At 40.0% G+C, this 16,448-nt stretch overlaps 1 protein-coding gene and 1 long non-coding RNA gene across 6 annotated transcripts in view; one reads left to right on the forward strand and one right to left on the reverse strand.

Moving 5' to 3' along the window:
• Window positions 1-16,448, forward strand: part of STN1 (STN1 subunit of CST complex) — a 49,298-nt gene that overhangs the window by 12,249 nt on the left and 20,601 nt on the right. For all 5 annotated transcript variants that reach the window (XM_020987956.2, XM_020987958.2, XM_020987959.2 and 2 more), the window contains exons 5-7: window positions 11,471-11,632; window positions 12,971-13,094; window positions 14,096-14,267. In XM_020987956.2, coding sequence (XP_020843615.1) covers window positions 11,471-11,632; window positions 12,971-13,094; window positions 14,096-14,267 — 458 coding nt within the window. The remainder of the gene's footprint in view (window positions 1-11,470; window positions 11,633-12,970; window positions 13,095-14,095; window positions 14,268-16,448) is intronic.
• On the reverse strand, window positions 3,893-8,289 carry LOC110209469 (uncharacterized). Its single transcript, XR_002324826.2, has 4 exons — window positions 7,858-8,289; window positions 5,668-5,795; window positions 5,229-5,311; window positions 3,893-5,028 (listed from the first exon to the last, which is right to left on the reverse strand). It is a non-coding gene; the product is annotated as an uncharacterized LOC110209469 (long non-coding RNA).

A 16,448-nucleotide genomic window follows, 5' to 3' on the forward strand; every position in this document is an offset into this window, starting at 1 on the left:
GTTGAATGATGAGGTCAGAAGACAGACTGTAGAGCATTAAGAGAGTGAGAGGAAAGGAAATTGAGCCATTGATTATAGACATACGTGCCCTTTCATTTAGCCATGAAAAGGAGGCAACATATAGGACAATAGCTAGCAGGTATGGATGGGTCAAATGAGGGGTTTTTTTGAGAATGGAGGAGACATGGTCATTTTTGTAGATAGTAGAGAATTTGCTGATTTGCTGGGGGAGACAGGTTGGAATGGGACCACTCATGCATGTAGAGAAATTTGCCTTGACCAAAAAACGGCCATTTCTTCATCTGAGACATGGGTGAAGGAGGAGAAAATAGTGGTAAGTATCTTAGTGATGTGAGCTGAGAAGCAAGAGAGACAGAGAAACTCTCTGCAAATGTCTAAGTTTTTTCAGTGAAATATGAGGCAAAGTTCTCTTCTAAGAGAGTTGGGGGAGGGGAAGCCTTGAAAGATGTAAAGGAATGGAAAGCTGTGGGAAAAGCTGCTGTAGTGAGTAGGATAGTGAAACAATTAAGGAGGTGTAAAAGGTTTGCCTCAGTACATTGAGGGTCCAGTTGAGATTATGTAATATAAATTCATCGTGGACTCAGTCATCTTGGTTCCGTGATTTTCTCTAGCTTTGTTCAGAAACACATGAATAGGAATGAAAGCAATGATAGTGGGAGTAATCCAGTCCTGAAGCTTGGCAGGACAAGGGCAGAAACAGGATAAAGGGGCAAGAGCCTTGAGAAAAAAGGGAAGTTTAGAGTTGAACTGGTTCACGAAAGAATCCAGATGGGAAAGGGAGGAGAGTGTAATCAGTGAAAGGGCAATGGCCTATGAACAGCTGAGCGGTTGAGTGGCTGAAGGTCCCAGTGAAGATGAGGAACAGTGTTAGGGAATGCAAGGCAGAGAGAGGTAGGATGACAACAGATTTGTAATCAGATAAAGGAATTTCAGAGTTCATGAACACGGATGTGGAGCACTAGTGGATGATGGCAAGATCAAGGGCGTGACTGTCACAGTGTATAGCTGAGGCAAGGTAAAGTAGTAGGTCATGAGAATTCAGTTGAGAAATGAAGAGACTAGAGTGTTTGAGGGAGTATTAATATGTATTTGAAGTCTCCTAGTATGAGGGCAGGAGCTGGGGAGGAGAGGCTCGGTGGGGAGTGAGCCAGGCACTGAACTTGTTTAAGATTGATAGCACAAGGTCGATTAGATGGCTGCCATCAGAAACTTGATTGGCTGATATAGATAGATTTAATGACCTCCAAAGGAAGAGCGGTTACTGAGTCATGGTGGTAGACGGAGAACCGGGAAGTGATCATGAGGAGCAAGGAGAATTCCTTATGAGTGGTAAGATAAAGCCAGAAGACAGATTGTCAAGATTAAGAGGAGAGTGAGAGGAAAGGAAGTGGCATCATTGATTATAGATAACCTTCCCAAGAATTTTAGTCATAAAGGGTAGGAGACACATAGGATAGTAGCCAGCAGGTGTGGGTGGATCAAATGAGGGTTTTAGCTATCTTGATATTGTTTGATCCCAGTGGAGTACACAGATTGTCATCAATTAATCCCCATTCTTTCTCTGTGATAAGCAGACTGTCCTTCCCTTTTAGTTATGTAGTTTGCTCCCTGATGATATTATTCACATTATTTTTTATTTGTCACCTCAATGCACTGCTCTGGGATTTCACCAACGTTTCTAGTAATCTCATCATTGGGAAAACCTTATCATTGTGCAAGAGTCCATCAGCCTTGGTACTCCATTTCATCACTACCCTCTGCCCCTCTGTTTGGAGAGTGAGGCCATGAACTTTAAAACTTCCTTTTAAGGAGGGAGCTCAGCTTAGCCATCGTTTCATTTCTTATCAGGCTGTGCTAATCTGGGACTTCTCTAACTTTTTTCACTATGACCCCATGTTAGGTACCTTTCTCTCCAGCTTTTCAGCTTTTAATGTGCTGTCTTCCCCTATTAGAATGTAAGCCCCTTGAAGGCAAGGACTTTCTTTTTTCATATTTATATCTCCAACACTTAGCACAGTGCTTGTACCATAGTAGGTACTTAATGAATGTTTATCAACTATTGATATCACTTCACTGAAAAGTTATTTGATGGTATATGTTTCAGCTTATTCACTGCTTCTGTATACCTCGGCAGTGTCCTTTGTGTAACCATCTCACTTTAATTATTTGAAGATATAGTATCACTGGAAGAATATTGATATCAAAAAGATGATCCTTCATTTCAGAAGAAAACTTGAGTTTGGTTTCTCATTGGCATTCCAGCCCTGTGCTCTCACTCGCAATCAAATACAGGATGAATTCATTATCTATCTGCAGTGTTCAGTATATGTGGACTGATGGATTATCTCTATGGGCTGTCCATCCAACTGCAGTAGAACTGCTGGAAAGTCAACATTCTTCATTCATTTCATTCACAGGCTTTTCCTGTGTGCACAGTTAGACAGAACTCTTTTTGAATGATTATGGCTCTCACAGTGTTCTAGGGCTTGATGCAATCTGCACAAAGTGATATGTAAGGAAGAGAGCATTTGGAGAACTTTATTACATAGAGGTAATCAGTCCTTTTCACTTGGGCTACGTGCTGCATGTCCTCTAAGACAGAAGTGACAAACACCTTTGCTAAGCAGACAAGCAAGTTCATTGCCTCAGTTGATAGTAATAATCAGAGGATTCTAAGAGTTATCACTATTGTTACATTTTTTTCAGGAAATCTTTACAGTCTTGGCATATTTACAGTAGACACTTTGTTGAAGGAGAGCTTTAAGGAAGCGTTTTGATCTGCCAAAGAAAATGCTTTTTTTATAGTCAACTAACAGTAAGCACAGTGGAGTCTTTTATTCTCTGTACTTTTCAGTCAGTTGGGTCATTGTAAAAATGTGGTTTGTTATAGAACATCTCTTAGGAAATTCTGCCTTTCCCCTTCATATTCATTCATCTAAGATACCCTTGATGAATATGTTGGTTATTCTGATATTTTGTGGAGTTGGAAAAGCAAGCATGTGGTATCCCCCCTCCAAAGTCTATCATCATTAGGGTTCATAGAGAGAGTCTAGTTAGACAGAAGGTCTGGAAGTTATTCTATTATGTCTTAATGATCTTGAAAGAAGAATGGAAAGGGAAAAAAAGAGAAATACCCTTGGAAGGGAAGGGAAAGGAAGGTTAGGGAAAATTATTTCACATAATTAGCTGTGCAAGTAGAAGTTTCAACAAACAAGGAGGAAAGGGTGGGTGGAGTGGCTGACACTTGTACGTTGTCCTTATCTGAACTAAAGAAGGAAAGAATACACACATACACAGACAGTTGGCTACATTTTACTCAATAGGGAAACTGGAAAAGAGAAGAAGTGAGGAAGAGTAAATTAAGGGAGGTCCCTAAGCAAAACGAACTCTAAGGATGTACAGAAATTATAGCTCTTTTTGAGGTGGTGAAGAATTGGAATCTGAGGGGAAGCTTATCAGTTGGGGTATGGCTGAATGAGTTGTGGTATAGGACATGACCAAATGCTAGTGTCCTGTAAGAAATGATGAAGAGCATGGTTTCAGAGAAACCTGGGAAGACTTGTATAAACTGATGCAGAGTGTAGTATACAGAACCAGGAGAACAGTTTGTACGTTGACAACAATATTGTAGGTACAAATGGCTTTAACAGACTTTAATCAGTGTAATGACCAATGGATTTCAGAGAACTGATAATGAAACATGCTATTCAACTCCTGACAGAGAGTAGAAAGACTTGGATCACAGAATGTATATTTATATATAAATATATATGCATATATATAAAATATATATATACATATACATATGTATATCATGTATATATACATACACACATATGTATATACATAAACATATATGTGTGTGTGTGTGTGTGTGTGTGTGTGTGTATTTCCTTTAAGACATGACCAATGTGTAAATTTGTTTTGCTTAAGTATATATGTTTGTAACAGGGATTTTGTTTTTCTTTCATTCTCAATTTAGGGTGGGAGGAAGATAAGGCAGGTTTTTACAGATTGAAAAAAATTGAAATGTAAGCACATGGATTAATGGTTGTTTTTTATTGGTTACTTTCTATTTTTGAAATTAGACCTGTGTTTTTTCCTAAGTATATAGTAACCTCCCTTATCAAATATCTTGAGAATTGGTCTCAACCATTCCTCAAATTGTGTCAACTCTTATTTGGACCTCCTCTTTATAGAGGTTGTGGTCTAATTTCCCATCTCTGTTTTCATTGGTGCCACATTCTCCTCTTCATACAACACATCAGGGACTGTGATGTTATGTGTCCTAATATGTTCTCTCCACTGTAACTGATGAATAAAAGAGTTTATCTGAATATTAATAGAGCATTTCCATTTCCCAATTTTATCCTTAAATGCCTTCAGGATCATAGGACCATAGATGTAGTGACAGAAGGGACCTGGTTAGGTCATCTGATCCAGCCCTTTCATTTTATAGAAAAGAAAACTCAAGCCAGGAAGGTTAAGGGATTTTCTCCAACGTCTCACAGATAATAATGGCAAAGCTGGCATTTGAACTCAGATCCTATGACTTCTACCCTGTTGTGTAGCAAGTGCCTCCAGTCTGTAGTTTATTTAGGTCTCTCACCAAACATTCTATAAACTTGCTTTTTCCTCTTCCTCCACTTTTTCTTGAGGTTTTAAGAAGCAGTGCTTCTCTTCTGCTACCATCTTCCTTCATAAGGTTTTGCAGATGAGTTCGTATTCTGAATTGGTATTTTCCTTAGCTTCAGTGTGTCTTTGATTAGCAGGAAGTTAAGTGTTTCCTGGCAGAGATGGTTTCTAGGCTTGTTTGGTCTCAGTGTATTGATTGATTCATAGCTATTAAACTTCCTTAGGAAATGGTATTAGTCTGTATCAATTTCCATTCTTTTATCTATTTCTTTTGTTTTTTGTTTTTTGTTTCAGCACCTTGTTTAAATATGTTCAGATGGAGTTGTTTCAGTTGTTTCTTGAACAAAACACTCCACTGGTTGTCTCTCATGTCTGAAAAAAAAAAGAAAGGAGAGAAGGAAAGAAGGAAAGTATGAAGAGAGAGAAGGGAGGAGAGGGTAGAAGAAAAAGCTAATAAGAACTCAATAGTGCCTTTAAATGGACTTGATTTTATGACTCATCAGCATCTAAATAGCTTTGAAGAATACTAATCCATAGATATATAACACAGTATTCAGTCTGTGGATACCTACCTGTCCATTTGTAGATCCCTGGGAATAGCTCAATGGGTACCCAGATATCCAGAGTCCACAGACTGGGAATCCCTGGTCAGCATCTAAGAAATTAGAGAGTCTGTGTCTCATTAGATCAAAAACCATCTTAGAAAGTGACACTTATTGAAACTATTTTGTGTTGGGTTAAAAATCAGATAACTCATGGATTAGAATAGAATCAATTCAAACTATTCTGACTTCTATAGGTGACAGATAAGACTTACCATAATACTGTTTAAGGAATCATTATTTTATTAAATGTGTTGTGACAGCTTTGAATAACAGTTTAGGGAAGAAATAACTTTTATCCATAATTCATGTCATATTTTACTGAAATCAGTATTAATATGAATATTCTTTCTGATGTTGCCTATTTTGACTCTACACATTGTTAAACTATTTCATAACACTTAGATACCTTCTCTTGGGATCCAGGGAAGAAGACCCTGTTTCTGATGACCAGGTATAATAAAATTAAGTTGTTCCATAAGGAGCACAGGTTCTCCCAGCTTTGAGACCAGTTCATTCTCCATTTCATCATGCTGCCTTATAAAATATATAAACACACAAGTTATCACAGGCTATGAGGGTGTATAACCTTGCTTTCTAAAGGACTATGTAAATGTGAGCTATTTTAGGTTGGTATGAGGAAAGGAATCTGAGAAATAACATCTTGACAAGTAGGGAGAAAGGAAGAGAGATTTTTATTTTTTAAACGTTTAATTAAAAATATTATTTAAGTGCCAAACTGTGCATCATCCAGCCCTTTGCTATATGGGCTTTCTTGACTATCTGTATTCTTATTTTTTCTTAGGCCTAAATTCAACTTATTCTGGTATTTCTGTTTATCAAGTCAAGAAACATTTATTAAATAGTGCTTACTTAGTGGAGGCAGTTAGGTAGCTCAGTGGATAAAGCTGTGGGCCTGAAGTCAGGTAGAGCTGAGTTAAAATCCAGCCTCAGACACTTGTTAGCTGTGTGCCCCTGAGAAAGTCATTTAATCTCTGTTTGCCTTAGTCCACTGGAGAAGGAAATGGCAAATCACTCCAGTATCTTTTCCAAGAAAACCTCATACAAGGTCATGAAGAGCCAAATAGCAATACTATGTACCAGGCAATATGCTGCCTGCTGAGAATACAAAGAAAGATAAAACCAGTGTCTGCTGTCAAGGAGTACATGGTGTGATGGAGAAGAAAAGATGCAAAAAACTATGTATAAACTATAAACTCTATTATATATAGATATGTCTGTATTCTCATCTCTATATATGTATATACATATGTGTGTATGTACCTATATAGATATGTATCTATATAGTTCTTTATATGTGGGGGGGGTGGGAAAGAGAGAAAGAGAGAGAAAGAGAGAAAGAAAGATAAATATTGGGGGAGCCTCAGAGGGAAGGCATTAAGATTAAGCAAGACCAGAAAAAGTGTCTCTTGCAGAAGGTGAGGCCTTAGCTGAGACTTGAAGGAAGCCAGGGAAGTGAGGAGGAAGAGTTTCAGATATGGAGACAGCTGATAGCCAGTAAAAATTCTTGGAGTTGAGAGATTGTGTGTCATGTGCAAGGAACAGTTAGGAGACCAGTGCCTCTGGACCACAATATTTGGAGAAGAATAAGATATAAGAAGATTGAAAAAGTAGAACAGAACCAGGTTACTATGGGCTTTAAAAGCCAAAACAGAATTTTATAATTTCAATCTGGAGGTTGAATAGGGAGCTAGACAGATAAGCCCATCAGACATGCCAAATTATCTGGAGAGGGATGCCCTGCCTTAAAAAAAAAATTCCTTTATTAAAAACACTGTTGTATTGATGCCTTTTGTTTTTACATCCTGGCCATTTCTGGAAATACGTGCACTCTTGACCATCTGCCAAAGTCTAACCTTCTTATGTAACAAAGAAAAAAATTGAGTAAAAACACCCCATACAGTGACCACATCTGACAGTGTATGCAATATTCTGCTGTGGTCCCTTGTTACTCGGGCAGGAGGAGAAAGGGTCCAAATGCATCTCAGTGCTTATCTACCTCTACAATTCTGCTTTTGCTCTGACCCAATTAACCCCTCCTTAAAAAATGCCTTAGTACCACTTTTGCTTATACTCAAGTGACTGTTAAGTTGGTGAAACTTGTTGATATGTGTGAACAGTAGTGCAACTGCCCACCTTATATCAGCATGGAAACTGCAGTATCCCAAATTCAGACATTGTCCAGAATGCTGCCTCAAGATTTTGATGGTCCCCGAGCAGAGGACTTCCTTCCTCCCTCAAGGGCACCAATCTGTCAGATACAATCCCTCCCAATTTCTCAGTCACAAAAGCAGTTTGTGCTTTATCAGTTGCAAAGGCTGGGTTTGAAGACTTTCTGACATTGCCCAAGGAAGGCAAATGCCTCATGCTGTCACCAGGAAATGGACAGGGATATAATCAGATGCTCATTTGGAGCAGCTGGTATGGGAGGAGCATTCAGTGTAGCCTGTAACAGTGTGTCCCTGCTGAGCTGAGCTGGTAATGGCTGCAATTTCCTGCCCTCTCCACCCCTCATCTAGACTGTTCAGAGTGACAGGGGAACCCAGCTGCGATTGCTACTTGTGCCTAGTGCTCTTACCCTTCTCTCCGAATGAGAAATCCGCAAGTAGCTTAGCCAGTATAATTGATAGGGCACCCCAGCTTCGTCATTTAAGTCCTCATTTCTGTCTCAGAGGCTTTTTGTGGGCTGTCAGGGAGAGCGTGAGCCATGACCCTGGACCAGCAGACACCAGGGACAGTCTCATGGAGTCACAATGGTGACACAAGGGGGAGGAGAGCCAAGAGCAAACACTAAGGGCTGCAGCTGCACTGCGCTTCTCACAGATTCTCACTGCATGCATTCTTCCCACAAAATAGGGTCCATTCTGATCCAAGATAAACCAGCTCCCTGCTCCCTTGTCTGGCTCCCTTCACTGCCCTGCCTGAAGCACTGGGACAGTCACCACCTCTGGATTCACTTGTTTCCTACAGACTGTCCATTCCCATTCCTGCCCTGGGAAGACCTGTCAGGGTTTTACACGTGGACACTAAAAGAGCAGAGCTGTGGACCCACTTTTGACTCGAAACTCACTATTTTTTCTCATGATATTACATTAGACAGCAAGTGTTTATTTTTATAATTAAATTAATTTTTAATGACCAAATATTGATTTTCCTTCTCTCCCACTCATCCCCATGGTGGTAGTGGGTAGGTAGATATAACAAATATTTCTAGTTAAGCAGAACAAATTCCCACATTGGCCACCTCCAAAAAATAAATGTTTCATTCTGCCATCTGAATCTATCGTCTCTCTTAGGGGGTGGGTAGCATGCTTTATTCTTAGTCATCTGAAATTATGGTTGATCACTGCATTGATCAGAATCCTTAAATCAGGGGCAGCTAGGTGGTGAAGTGGATAGAGCTCTAGCCTTAGAGTCAGGAGGACCTGAGTTCAGATTCGGCCTCAGACCAAACACTAGACACTTAACTAGCTGTGTGACCCTGGGCAAGTCACTTAACCCGATTGCCTTACCAAGAAAAAAAAAAGAATCCTTAACTCTTTCGAAGTTTTTTTAAATAGTGTCATTATTAGTAGTTATTATCCTTTTTTTGTTTGTTTTTTATTTTAGGCAATTGGGGTTAAGTGACTTGCCCAGGGTCACACAGCTAGTTAAGTGTCTAGTGTTTGGTCTGAGGCCGGATTTGAACTCAGGTCCTCCTGACTTCAGGGCCGGTGCTCTATCCACCGCGTCACCTAGCTGCCCCTATTAATAGTTATTATTATTTAATAGTGTCGTAAATTGTTCTCTGGGTTCTATTCAGTTCATTCTGCATCCATTCATACAAATTTTCCCAGGTTTCTCTGAAACTGTTGCCCCGTTTGTCATTTCTTACTGCACAGTAGTTTTCATATGCCAAAATTAGTTCAGCTGTTCCTCAATTGATGGACCCCTCTTAGTTTCCCCTTCTTTGTCATCAGCAAATATATACAAATTACCCATGAGTTAAGCTGCAGTGCTATTGGCTTGAAATGAATAACATTAATTACAGCTATTTAAAAACATCTCTATGAATGTTAGCCAAGAGGAGGAAAATTGGATATGTTTAAACAGTTTATGGTTTAATATTTACTGCATTGGGCTCTTTTCTTTTTCACATATAACATCCCAGTGTTAGCTATTAAGATTTCACAAGTTAAAGGTCCCTGGAACTGGTTCTGACTGCCCATTTCTGCTATTCCTGAATGCCTATTTTCCCCTGAATCTCACCAGCCAGTTACACACAGCGTGGTAGTAATGTAACAAAAGAACAATATACTTAAAATAGAAATGCAAAGTGAACAATGAGAAAAAAAAATGAAACCAGAAAATACTCTCATCCTACCCTAAAAACCTTTCTCCCAACCTACAGCTTTCAATTGGAGTCCAGTACCCCTTCATTCCTTTTATATCTTAAGCAAAATATGAGAGGATTTTCCTTCCAGCAGTTTCCCTGCTTTTGTCTGCCCAACACAGTGAGAAAGGGATACCTCAGTCCCTCGTGGGAGGGGGTAGGGAACCTTGGGATATGCTGAGCTTTTCAGAAAATATTAAGGACAAGTGTGGGCACCTTGGCTGCAATCCCATGCCTGGTTCCGTATGGCTTCCCTTTCGTTACCTGGCCTTATACCGCCTTCATTTGAGGGTCCTAGTACTGGAACAGGCTGGTCACAGTGATGGGTAGACACCTCCTCAGTTACAGGTCCATGTAGGGAGTGATTGAGTCCTGGAGAAAAAGCCCTTGGCCTAGAAAGAGCCATTTCTCTTTCCCTCTTTCACTCCCCCAGTTCCTTCTTACTTCTGTTATGTACCATTACCTTAGTTCAGGCCCTCATCCCCTTTTGCCTAGAGTGAAGACTATTGGCTTTCCATCTGGTATTCCTGCCTCCAATGTCTTCTCTTTTCATTCCTTCCTCCATACTGCTGTGAGATTGATCTTAAGCGAAGCTGTCTCCACCAACTCCAGTAGCTTCCTCTTGTCTCGAAGATAACCTATAAACTCCTCTGTTTGGAATGTAAAGCCCTTCACAGCCTGGTCCCAGGCTATCTTTCTAGCCTCACTGGACAGTGCTCCCACCCTGTGCAGTCGCCTCTAGAAAAATTAGCCTTCTGTGTTTTTATGCTCAACACTCCATCTCTCATCGTCGTGCCGTTGTGTTGTCTGTCCTCCATTCCTGGAGTGCTCTCCCTTCTCACCTCGGTTTCTTAGAGTTCCTTATTTACTTCAAGAATCCACTCAAGCATTACTGTCTATGTAAAATATTTCCTTTTTGTCTTGTGCCTATTTTGTGTTCTGTATATGCCTGTAGACATATATGTTGCTGTCATTCCCCACCCCTCAGCTGGATTGACTGTAAGCTCCTCGAAGGCAGGAACTATTTCACTTTTGTCTTTTTATCACTAGCACAGCACCTGGCACATCCTAGGCACCAGGCTTTAATAAATGCTTATTGACTGACTGAATGATTATGCTCCTACTTTTCTCCCCTTTAATATGGAGCTTATATTTCATCCAAATGTAATAAAGAGCTGCTGGAACTTACTGACTAGGAGGGTAACATGGTCAGATCTGTACCTTCACAAAGTCACTTTGGCAGCTGTGTGGAGGATGTCTTGCAGTAGGGAGAGACTTGAGGCTGGAAGACCAATTAGGAGGCCATTGCAGTAATCTGGGTGAGAGATGGTGAGTGCCTGCACCAAGATGGTCGCAGACAATAATCTAAATATATATCTCAGGTGAACAACATTAGAATGTCATGCAGCAAGCATGAGGACATATATAAGCAGAATACTTAGCATATAAAGCAATAGAACATATAACAAAATTACTGTAGACTAAATACATAGATCTCATGCAAACATGCCACATAGTGTCTCATAAAAAGGATGGTGTAGTATTTTGTATTTATATTTACTTATTATAAAGACATATTTAATGTTTAAAACACATGTAAATATATTTACTTCTTTATATTTATTCTCCCTTTTAAAGTATATATCGATATCTATATCTATTTAATTTTTAAACTTTTAAAAAAATTTTGAGTTCTAAATTCTCTTCTTCCCCTCCCTGTCCCCATTTCTACTTTTCTTGGGGGGTAGGGGGAGTTGGCCTTGAATACATGAAGATTCTTTTGTTTGTCTCTCTTTTTTTTTTGTTCTTATGGCTAAAGTTTGCTCCAGTATGACTGGTGGGCAGAGTTTACCCTCACTGTTTAGGAAACTGCAGGAAACCAGAGATAAGAAAACTAAATTGGAAATTGGGGATGTTGTTCGAATGAGAGGATATGTCCGTGTCTACAGAGAGCAACGAGAGATCCATGCCTCCACTTACTGTAAGCAGCAGCTATTTTGGTTAAAATTGAAGTTTTTAGAAATCTTTCAGAAAAAAAGAAAATATTTGCAGCTTAAATTGACTTCATTTTAAGTTACTCAGAATTTCTACAGAGGGACATTATTTCTTCATTTTATTTTTAAGGATGATAATAGATTGATATGAGTTTGCATTATTCTTAGTTTTTGGTAATAATATTGACATTGGGAGCTCAAACTGTGATTTAATCCACATAGAGAATTCTCAGTGTGGAAGTTCTCTCCATGAATGTAGGTATGTAACTTCTACTCAGCATTGCCTGTTCCTCTGAGAGGTTAAAAGATTTGCCCTTGATCACACAGCTAACATAGGTCAGAGACAGGACCTGAACCTGGGTCTTCCCGACTCCAAGAACAGTCCTCGAGGCACAGTGCCTGGCTTTGGACATGTCTAATATATAACTGTGCAATTGCTTTGAGATTTGGATTTGAATAGCTCTTGGATATTCACTTTGCATTTGTAGAGTATATTAATTTATAGTATGTGTTTATAATATAAATTATAAAGTATAAATTTATAATTTATATTATATTTATTAACTTATAGAGTGTATTGAGATTAAGTAAGCTTTGCTGTATACTGTTAACTCAGTTCATTTAGAAAGAAGTTGGTCAATCAGAAGCTTGGTAGCTTAAGGTTATATGTGGGACACCTTTTGCATTACTCCAGTAGTTGTTTCTTTGGAAATCTCAAAGGTGAAAAGCACTTTTTGAAGGGAAGCATGGGGCATGCCTGTAATCTCTCCTGCCAGGGCGGCAGAGACTGACAGTTCTCTTGAGGTCAGGAGTTCTGAGCTGCAGTGGGCTAAGGTGATCAGGTATCTTCACTAAGTCCTGCATTAACAGGATGAGTTCCCAGGAGAGAGTACTACCAGGTTTTGTAAAGAGGGGCAAACTGTCCCAGGTTGGAAATAGAACAAGATGAAGCTTCTGTGCCAGTCAGTGGGATCAAGTTTGTGAGTAGCCCCTGCATTTCCAACCTAGGTGAGAGAGGGAGACCCAAAGGACAGAAGGAAGGGAGAAGGAAAGGAGAGAGGGAGGAGAGAAAAAACTCTGCTCACAGGGGTTTGCTGACAATCCTAATTCTGTTGTGGTCTTCTTCCCTGTCCCAGAGCATTCCTCTGGTAGCCATGTAATATAGGAATTGTATTCCCTCATGGAGACCATTTAGTGTGCCTCAGCATTAATGATTCCCTAGTGTGATCCACTAGGAGAACCACTGAGGACCTCATTTATTGTTGCTGCATGGAGGAGAATAGAATTCCATGTAACTGCTATGGCATTTTTCCATCTCCTGATAGATAAAGTGGATGATCCAGTGTGGAATGTTCAGATTGCAAGAATGTTGGAGCTTCCAGATATCTACAGAAAAGTTTATGACCAGCCTTTCTCAAATGGTACAGTAGTAAAAGAAGAGACAGTAAGGTAAGCAGTTGCTAATCACTGTTTAAAATGTGCACAGCAATATTAGTTCAACTGTATAATTACAGCCTTAACACTAGAGAATAGTTGAGAAAATGTACTTTGCTTACCTCTTTCAAGAGGAGGAGGACCATGGGGCGTGGAATAGCTTATATGCTGTCAGACATGATGGATGTATTGAATATTTTTTTTTCTTTATTTTTAAAAACTTTTTTTAAAAAGAAGTGACACTCTCAATGGGTAGGCAAGGGGCAAGGGATATATACCAAAAAAAAAAACCCAACCCAACAACCCCGAGGTATAGAAACAAGATATCAATTATAAAAATAAAAATTTTTAAACTATATTTGTTAGCACTTAGGAGAATTGGTCATAAAGTTTAAAAATTTGTTGTTGTTCAATCAATTTTTCAGTCATGCCTCTTCATGACCTTAGTGTAGGTTAGCACTTTCTCTGCAATGGCAGGTCTAAGAGAGTGTCCTCAAGTACTTAGAGATTAAGTGACTTGCCCAGGCTCACATGGTCAAGAGGCTAGAGGTGAGACTTAAACTCAGTTTTCCAGACTCGGAGACCAGCTCTCTACCTACTGTATCACATTGCCTCCCGATATTTACATATCAGGAGTAATGAATATCAAGACATACCACTTTTCACATGAATCACTAAATTGCTAGTTTAGGAGCCACTTTTGAGCTTTCAAAGAGGGAAATAATGCTTTTGTCAAGGTAGCTTCAAAGTTGTTTCAGGAACTCGCTCCTGATACTCAGATCTTGGTTGGAATCCCTTCGTGTCCAATTGCTCATTTTATGGAGTTAATAGAAGTACTTTGCTTTTATTGATTTTTTAAAAAAAACCCATATGTACAAATGCACACATATATGCAATGTGCATATACACATATTTCTGGAACGCACATGTGTTCTATAGAAAAAGCGTAGGAGAGATGTGCAAAATATTCTTGGTGTTTTCCTGCAGTTTTCTAAAACTCAATTCTCTCAATGCAGCAATGCAGGTACCCTGGACCTTTCTAGTCAAACAAGTTTACTGAGTAAAAAAATCCAGGACTTCCTTGTTGAGAACAAAGTGCAAACCTTTTACCAACAAGAGCTAGAAGCTGTGGAGTCTTTGATATCTACAGCCAGTCAGCCTGTTGTTGACAGGTCCTGTTCTGAACAGGTGAGGACTTTCTAAAGAATGCTGTCAGCCATGCCCACAAACTACAGATGAAATGTGTAGGTAGCTGGTGTTCCTGCTGGGACTGTGCAGCTCCATCACCAGACTGCAAGGAGGGAGGAGAACTGTGTGGTTTTGTGGGGCCTTCTTTCCAGCTCAGCGGTGTACCTGGCCTCAGAGAAGTCTGAGATGACAGTGAACCAGTTTTTCACCTGACTCAATTTAACCTCATTTGGCTTATTCTGTGTGAGTAGGGAGAAAAGCTAAGGATTTGTCTACTATTAAAGTAATGAGATGCCCATTGAAATGGGCTCCTAATCCCAATGGATTCCGAGTAAGGCAGAATGGAGGAGAGTGAATAGTTATCAGTCCAACAACAACAACAATAGTAGCTCTTACTTTTATGTAGCACTTTGCAGTTTACAAACTACTTTCCTCATCTCAAACCTATGAGGTGCTTTGATGGATCTCACTGGACTAATTCTGCCTTCATTCCTTCCTGACCCTGTTCCTGGTCCTGACTTTCTGGACTTCAAAGTCATGCCCTCCCCAAACCCCTTCCCCCCTTTTCAGCTCTCTTCTCTGTGTCATAGGTCCTTATTAGAATGTAAATTCCTTGAAGGCAAGAATTCTCTATCTCTTTGCTTGTATTTGTACCCCCAGTGCTGTTTTTTGTGGTCATACATCTTGATGATTCTAACATTGCTTCTCCTGTTTAATTCTGCATGATGTGTTGCAGCCTGCCCACCATGAGCCATTTGCCTTCCCTACCTCGCAGTAATCATATGAGGTAGGGAATGCAAGTTATCCTTATCTTATAGATGAGGAAATCGAGGCCCTGAGAAGTCTTTGCTAGAAAGCTACTTGGGTCTGAAGGAAGTCCCTGTGTCCCTCTGATGGGGGTTTTCCACGTTCCCTTTGGATGAGGCTAGTTTGTACTCCTAGTCTAGCACTTAAAGCCCTTCACAGTCTTTCTCCAGCCTACCTTTCCAGGGTTAACATATATTTCTTCCCTCCTTGTAGTCTACATTCCAACCAGACTAGATGCTGGCTGTTCCCTGAGCCCTACATTCAGTCTCCTGCCTCCGTGACTTGGTACAGGCTGTCTTGAATGCCTGGAATTCACACCTTCCTCAGTGCCGCTTCTGTACATACCCAGTCTGCATCTTTGGTCAAGTTTGGTCTCATGTGCTGCTTCCCTTCTTGGTTCCCTGCAGTGGTTAGTGCTCCCTGCCCCATCTCCTCAAGTTAGCGTCCGTGGGTATGGGAGAGGTGGGGGGAAGGGGGAGTGTGTTCCTCTTTACAAACTGGAGCCTCCTAGGACGATATCAGTTCCTTGACTCTAGGGCCTGTTTTTCATTTGTCTTTGTTTCCCCAATTCCCCTTTGTGCCTTACACACACAGTTGGTACTTGGTAAACTAATTTCCTACGAAAGATGATCAGACTGTAAATACCCATCTCCTGCCTTCAAATAGAACTGCTTATCTACTGTAGAATTTTTCAGTTGTACCAGAACTTCTTTGATTTCCTGCCTGTCTGTAAGATGAATTTCATTTATCTTGTTGTTTGTAGAGATTTTGTTCATTTTCAGCATTTTTCTGGGGGGGGTTTTGGAGGGATTGAGAGGTGCCAGCTCCCTAATACCTTCTCACTCTTCTGTCATCCTCAGAACATTGAACTTTTCCAAATTAAATCATTATAAGAAGGCTATCTTCAAATTGGCTTCCCAGAACATCTGGTGACTATAGCAGAAGATGAGGCACTTTGGAAGTGAATTTTTGTAGTCTAGAGGGAAATGTGAAGACCAGATCCTCCAGATGAAACCAGATTTTTTAAAGAGCTACAATCAGGCTTAATTTTTATATTTTGAAGTCCAAAAGGATCTATTCGGAGCTCTGAGTTGATGTCTTTAAAGCCATCTACTGTGTCTGCCCATTGCAGTGTGTTCTAGTGGAAATTTAGTATTTGAAGTAGGTCTTCTTGTCTTTTGAAAACAGTTTTTCAATCATTCATGAATCTTCCCCTCACATTACTCCAGTTAGGGAGATCAGTGTGATTAAATTCTGTTTAGCAAGTCCCTGAAAAATAAAGCCACTGATCAGTGGTGAAACCTGATGTAACCTTAGATCTCCTGCTCTTTTCTCTTGTGGCACAAATGGGAGCTTTCCACAAAAGCTTAGTGA

The sequence above is a fragment of the Phascolarctos cinereus genome, unplaced genomic scaffold (genome assembly GCF_003287225.1).
Source record: "Phascolarctos cinereus isolate Bilbo 61053 unplaced genomic scaffold, phaCin_HiC Scaffold_3;HRSCAF=262, whole genome shotgun sequence".
NCBI classification, from domain to species: domain Eukaryota; kingdom Metazoa; phylum Chordata; class Mammalia; order Diprotodontia; family Phascolarctidae; genus Phascolarctos; species Phascolarctos cinereus.